We start from the raw sequence: 7343 nt of genomic DNA on the forward strand, positions 1-7343 counted from the left end.
GCTTGATAGTTTGTTTGCATATGTTATAATACCACAACAGCACAGTCTGTAGACAGTCACGAGCATGCACTTGCTAATTGAGGAGTCAATCAGTGATTGGTCATCTTTAGAACCGGCGGGACCGACGAGTCCATCCGCTTCAGAGTTTTGCCTCACTAGATTTCTGAGAGGGTCTGGTAGTTTCTTTTCATTCAGTAATACGAACAAATAGCAAACCTACAAACTATCTTAAATGAGAGTCATGTGGCATGAGATAGCAATACCCAATAGTTTTCAAGAGATTTTGCGTGGACTGTAATAGTTTTTAAGACAAGTGGATATGAATAATTGTAAATGTACATTTAGGTGCATATGGTGGTGGAGCCGTGAATCACATTATTCACTCAAGAATAATTCTAGATGAGAATGAGCATAAAAAAGAAACGTAAATGAAAGGAATATATGAAATTAATAGTCATTTATTAATCAATCCAATACACAGCACACAGGAAATGGCCCCAAAGACCCTTTTAGACCCCTACGTGAAGAGGGTTCTCCTCCCTTGAAAAACAAATAAAAAAATTCAAGGTTTAACCTATATATACACGTGTCTCCATCACACGCGCGGACACCAGGCCATGGAGTCCTGTATAGTTAGGCCTAAGCTCAAGGCCAAAAAGGAAAAAAAATATCAACTGCTCCCGTAAAGAAGAAACCAAGAAAAAGAAAATCACACGTTCACACTTGATTGGCACGCCGCAGAACCGTCTGCATAGGTGCCCGTAGCCATAAAAAGTCTACAAATTGTAGCCAGAGTTCAACTTATTGCCCTTAAATTGTTTTCCCTGTTCAAGGGTACCCATCAAAGTAACGCGGAAGTTGAAGAAGCAGTTATGCTAGCAAAGAAATGAAGCTTGCTTGACTTATGAATCCCACATCACGATGAACAGATCAAACTTCTTAGTTTCAACTTTCAATCACCCAAGTTTTTATACCTGCTCTCTACTTTAGTACTCAACGTCTGCGGCTTTGACTCCATCATCTGTCATCTCTTTCGCCTATAATTAATGCAAACTTTGAATTCCAACTCGCAACTCACTTCTTTCTTCCACACTCACAAGTTACAACAACAGATCACATTAAATTCGTCTACCACTGTTTCAGTGTTTCCTCTTCTCTCGTTACTTCCCACATGATGCAAAATCCCTCTCCCCAAGGGAATTCTGCATACTCATTAATAAGCCACCCACATAAAATAAAAATTAATAATTATAAATTCTCCAAACCCATCAAACTCTTGTACATACGATATAGATATACTTAGTATAATAATCTACACCCTCACTCAAGTCATTTTTTAATAGCAAAAACCCTCTAAAAAATGTTGAGGTTTCTACACAACCTGGCCCACCTTATTCCATCTTTTTCTTCTCTTCTTTATTATTCGTGAAACTTTTCTCTTCACTCGGAGTTTTTGTCATCTACCCACAAACAGTTATTTAATTTCCTCCTCTTACAAGACAAGGAGAAAGAGGATGAAGAGGATGACGATGAGAATGATGAGACACTTGACCTCATTCGAGTCCGAGTTGTTACTCGCAACTGCGGCAACACCAAAGGGAGTTTTCTGCGGTTACTGTTAACCACAAGTTCTTGCATCAACTGGTAGCACCCAATAATTTTTTCCTACAGCGATCACATACAAATGCTTTAGCAATCACTTTTGTTTGTTCATTTTCAAACATATGTTAAAAATGCACATTATAAATTTAATATACTATTTACATGCTTACTTTTCTTAGTCCCTCGCACCATGACTCAGCATGCTCAGGCTTAAGGACAGCCCAATTAGGAATTTCCTTAGCCGCGGAAAGTATGGCTGCGGCAGCAATGCATGATGGCCTGTAAGCAAGAAAGCCAGCCTCTGCGGACAAAGTAATAGGAAACTGAAAATACAACCTTACTATAATTTGTCTTCAACTTTTAACTCTATCAGTAAATTACATAGAGTACATTTAACACACTTTACAAAAAGTAAAATGATCATAAAAAAAAAGTGAAATTTTTTATTTTTATAAAAACGAAATAAAAAATAAAGAAAGATAATATTAAATAAATGTAAAAAATTCTTTGTGTGTAAAAGAATATTTCTGAATTACACATTATTGAAATACATACCTTGGATATTAGCCACGATGATTTCTGTGGCCCGGGAAATGAGGAACCCGGTAAAAGCTCCTGTTGAATCTATTTTGCACGCAAAGAAAGCGAGAAAACAAAGTGGGGTTACTGATCTTAGCCTCCAATCCAAAACACCCAGAACAAGTAGCTCCATCCTACGAATTGTTCTCGGCTCAAATAAGTACTTTGCACCTTCTATCTGCATTTTATACATCATTAAATTACGTAGAGCCATACGAACTGACATGCCGATTCAACCCGGGAGTTTTAACTAGCGTATTACGTTGATTCTACTTCAAAAGCGAGGCCCATATATGCTTATATTTACTATGTATAGATACCTGAAGGTCCAAGAGAGATGGAACCAGAGGTTCCTCCATCTTTGCTGCCAAAGACAAACATGCAACAGATAGAAGTTGCAGAGGCCACCCATTTGTTTGCTGTAGACATGTATGCACAAGATCATGCATCAAACAGTGAATCGAAAAGGTCATTATAATCATTACCACAATAAATATATATTTTTTAATACTTTTCAAACTTTCTAGCCCAAAGGCCAGCATGTATCCCTCACGTGACATGCACCAGCGGATAAAAGTACTGGAATCTTCTGCAAGCTGTCACTATCTACTGTATACAGTATTACGTAGTATATATTGCCGAAGTACATTGTTTATTTCTTTTTAAATGTCGTATAAATAACTAATATGATACCTGTATAAACTTTTGCGCAAAATTCAATATTTGAATAAAAGCAATAGCATAAGGTTTTGTCGTACATAAGAAAATGCGCTGTTTAACCAATAATTGATTGGCTTTTGGAATAGTAACATAAGGCGCTCCTGATCCCTTGGAAATTTCTTCACATAATAATTAGAGCGTATAATATAAATCTCTTCACGTAATAATTAGAACATATAATATTTGAACGTAACCAGTATGATGGCGTATATATTTTAAGCAAAAATATACTCTATAATATAATGTAGTATTTTAGAGTCCTTTCCATTCTTTCATTATAATAGTCACTTTAGAAAAAAAAAATTAATGATTTTTTGAGAAGATATTTTATATCTTTTATGCAAATTTATATTTATTTTTATATGTTATAAATATTTACATATTTTTAATAATAATATGATTTTAAAATTATTAATAAAAAAAAATAATTTGATGCATTATAGTAATGGTTTTTAAAATATTCAACAAAATTAATTACTTTCATTCATTCGTATAATAATTACGTTATCAATATCTTATATAATTATCGTTTTTTCAGAGGCTCCGTGCATTTATTTCGGAAAAATTATATTATACAATTAACTTACATGAAAAATAGTAATACTAAAAGTATAATATTGTAACGTTACTACATGAATCATCATTTTCTTAAAGAAGTATAAATTAGCCTTCCATATATAAAGTAAAGTGAGACAATTATTGCAGTAAAACTAGAGTACTTTTCACCTCTTAAAAGTCAAACATATTTTCAGCCGTAGAATTTAAACTTTCTGCATACCCATTGACAATAAACCAGGGAAAAAGAAACATTTAAGTTACAGTTTTAAAACATAATACTCTTACGGTAGTCTATAATGTTAATTATAAGAGAAAAAAAACCAAAAAATATAAAAATAAAAAAATCCCCACCTCCACCACAATAATAATAGTTATTATTATTATAATTATAATAATATATATATATATATATAATAATTAATTAAAAATATACTTATAATATATGGTGTATACTTTTTTTTCTATTTTATGCTTAAAATTGTAATAATTTGCTTGGAGAAAAGCTGGATGAGAGTAAACTTTATTAAAGTCTTGTTCAAGTCTTGTTCTTTTGTGTGTATTTGAGGTTGTTCTTTTGTGTGTATTTGAGGAAGTGGATTTGAAGAGATTTCAGAGAATTTGAAGATAAATTTTTGTCTGTTTATTTGAGTAAATTTAGAAGTAAACGAGGATAAATTTATAAATAAAATTTGTAAAAATTAATATAAAATTGTATTGACGTGATAAATTAAAAAAATTTATTTCCAAATTCACTCTCATTTACCTCTAAATTCACTCAAATAAACGACAAAAAGAATTATTTTCAAATCCTCTCAAATTCCGTCAAATCCTCTCAAATTCCGTCAAATCCACTCCCTCAAATCCACTAAAAAATATGAGATACAAATGAATAAAAATAATTATTTTGTTATCTCTGTTAACTTTTTTTTATTATTATAAAAATAAGTTATTGCTTATTTCCACTAGTAACATAATAATCTAGTAGAATGTAAAAAAAGTACGATTTTATAACTAGTTGATTATAGTTATAAATATAAATAAATTATTATTATGTTAATTACTAATAAAAATGTAGACGTCTTCACTACTATTAATAATCACTAAAAAAACGCTCTCCTAAGTTATCTAACTATTGGAATAATCTGACATTCAAAGCTGGCGAGAAATAAGAGCTCACCGGTAAATCGCGAGAATCCATAAACCGATCCATATAGTTGACGGCAAGGTACGCCGTTAGAGGTTGAAAGCCATAATACGCTTGTACCTGCGAAAAACGCACGAAACAGAGACCGGTCAAATCGTAATAAGACAAAGAAATATAACGCCGTCTATCCACTGTGAACTCCGTACAACGCAGATCTAGAGTATACTAGAAACACAGAGAGACTGTTACAGAGCGGTGCATTTTAGCATGGAGCATTTCGGCGAGTAGCAATTGCATAATATGAGTGGAATGACATGTCCCATTTTTTTATTTTGTTTTGCTTATTTATTTACCTTGAGAATCCATGCAACGGATTCCTCTCTGGCGTCGGCGTCGAGGGTGCGAGATTGGTACCTTGAGAGGTAGTCGAATCCGGGGACAAAGTTGCGCTCGTGTTCGATGAAACTAGCGATTGAATAGTCTTCTGAGGAAGGTAGCGGCGACGGCGGCGGGGAAGTGGAGTCTACATCGGACGAACATTCCGGCGACTCTCCGGAGAGGATGCCGGAGCTTTCGTCGGCGCAGAGGAGGTCGTAGTCGGAGATGCAGGAAACCGACATGAGGAGCGCTGCCGGTGGTTCCCCCTTCATCATGTAGCCATGTGGAATTGGCGGGAGGTTGCCGGAACCTGACCGGAGATGTCGCCGGAGAAGTGACTTTGCGGAAAGCGAGAGGGAGAGAGAGGGAGTGTGGTTGTTGAATGAGAGAGACGATGTTGTATTGGTTTGGGGGGTGTGTCTGTTTGTTTCACTATAAATATGGGTGCTTCTGTCTGTTTTTCTCTAACAAAATAAATATTAAAATTCCTTCCACTTTGTTTTCCTCAAATATCTACGCTAGGAGTTTTTTAATATTAATTTTCATGCATAGGAAGAGTAATCTACTCAAGAAAATTATCATATATATATATATATATATATATATATATAATTTTTAACTACACGCTTTCAATTAAAGTGGTATCATGGATTACTTTTACACATGAATTTCACATGAATTTGGGAATGTGAAAATTTTATTTTATAAATAAAAAAAGTCAGGAATAAGAGTACGTCAACAAAGAAATTAACTAACATAATATTGACAAACATAAATATCTTGTTACATCAGAATTTTTTTTGTCTCTTTAATCTCACACTACATTTTAACCTCCCACTATAGGAATGTCAATAAAAACATCTTATAAAGTTATGAGTGTCAAATAAATGTTAAACTTAGTAATATTTTTAAGTTTAATAACTTATTCAAACAAGTATCTTTGTAAATTTACATTTTTTTTCTTACCAACTCATTTTATAATTACTTGAGACAATCTATCTTAGCCGTTCTTTTCGCTTTCCTATAACGTGTATATGCCTCTCAAAAATAACAATCTAAATTAAATTATTTCCTATATTTATTTTAAATATATATTGTACAAATTACCTATAATTTGATCTTTAACAATTAAAATAAACTAATGACTTAATTATTAATTCACTCTTAAAAACTAAAATCAACAACTTCCTATAATTTTTACTATTTCTATATTTTAAATTTTAAAATGAAAGATTCAAATATTAAATTTAAAACATTTAAAATTTAATTAAAAATTTAAAATTTAAAATTTTAACATCTAAATAACATGGTATAGTATGAAGGATGAATAAAATTAATTGAATGAAGACATGTATATATTTATTGAGATCTCAAAAATAAATATCAATTTTAAAATAAAATAAAAGTTTAGAACACTAAACTTAGTGAAGAACGTTAAATTAAAATCCTCAGACAAACCCCTTCAGTCAAAACAACTCAAAAAGATAAATAAATAACGCCTTTTATGTTAGGTAAACATAAATGGAATAGGTAAAACATGAAAAATATTTACCTTAATAGTAACAATTTTATTACTAGTAATAATAAATTTCTTTATGAATGGAAAATATAATTAATAAGTTTATGTAAAAATAAAATGTGGAAAGCTAAATAAGAAATTTTGGTAGCTTAAATGATAGAAAATTGTGGTGATTTCAAGAATATGGGTTCAAACTCTTTTCTACCTTTTTGTTTTAAAAAAAAAAATTAAATAGTGATAGTGGATAAACACTCCACGTTTGAAGTCGTTATTGAAGAAGAGTAGAGGTTCTGAAGAGTTTTCGGGGAAACAAATTTTGAGCAAGAGATTAAGTCTGGAATAGAGGTAGGGAGCTAACATTTCTAAGCTTTTATATTATGATTTAGTATTGTTTTATTACTATTCATGTTTTGAAATTCTGTGTAAATACTGTTAATGAAAAACATATGTGCTTGGTGTATATCCATCTATATTTAATTTCTGTGCTAATATTATATGTTGTTGTTTTGGATCTGTAAAAAAGAAATTTGTTAAAAACTAGTTGATGAACACTTTGGCTAAGGAAAGACTTGGTACTTAAGTTGTCCATGGTGACACACCTCTCTTTCCTAGAAGTCTACTCGATAGGTTTTTAACTTAAATCCTATTGAACAGATTAAGTACTGTTAAACTATTATGCAATATACTCAATTGATATAAAATATGTGATGGATTCATCTTTCTGGAAGGATAAGAAGATGTCTAACCGGCTATGCCAGATTCAACTTCTTAGTTCCCCAGAACGTTTATATTAAAGTTATAATTGTGATGGTAGGATAGAGAAATCTTAAAAATCGGAGTTGG

At 31.9% G+C, this 7343-nt stretch overlaps 1 protein-coding gene across 1 annotated transcript; it reads right to left on the bottom strand.

Moving 5' to 3' along the window:
- Positions 1-425: 425 nt before the first annotated feature.
- Positions 426-5413, bottom strand: LOC108321381 (cyclin-D1-1). Its single transcript, XM_017553127.2, has 6 exons — positions 4957-5413; positions 4637-4723; positions 2502-2600; positions 2158-2359; positions 1773-1903; positions 426-1665 (listed from the first exon to the last, which is right to left on the bottom strand). Exons 1-6 carry the CDS (start codon positions 5254-5256, stop codon positions 1441-1443), a joined length of 1044 nt encoding a protein of 347 aa, XP_017408616.1. The 5' UTR covers positions 5257-5413; the 3' UTR covers positions 426-1440.
- Positions 5414-7343: the final 1930 nt, after the last annotated feature.

The sequence above is a fragment of the Vigna angularis genome, chromosome 1 (assembly GCF_016808095.1).
Source record: "Vigna angularis cultivar LongXiaoDou No.4 chromosome 1, ASM1680809v1, whole genome shotgun sequence".
Lineage (NCBI taxonomy): Eukaryota > Viridiplantae > Streptophyta > Magnoliopsida > Fabales > Fabaceae > Vigna > Vigna angularis.

Coding starts and splice junctions, on each gene's coding strand:
- LOC108321381 (XM_017553127.2), bottom strand. CDS start 5,256: ATGATGAAGGGGGAACCACCGGCAGCGCTCCTCATGTCGGTTTCCTGC. Junction 2,360..2,501: donor CATCTCTCTTGGACCTTCAG/GTATCTATACAT, acceptor TATAAAATGCAG/ATAGAAGGTGCAAAGTACTT. Junction 1,904..2,157: donor CATCGTGGCTAATATCCAAG/GTATGTATTTCA, acceptor CTTTGTCCGCAG/AGGCTGGCTTTCTTGCTTAC.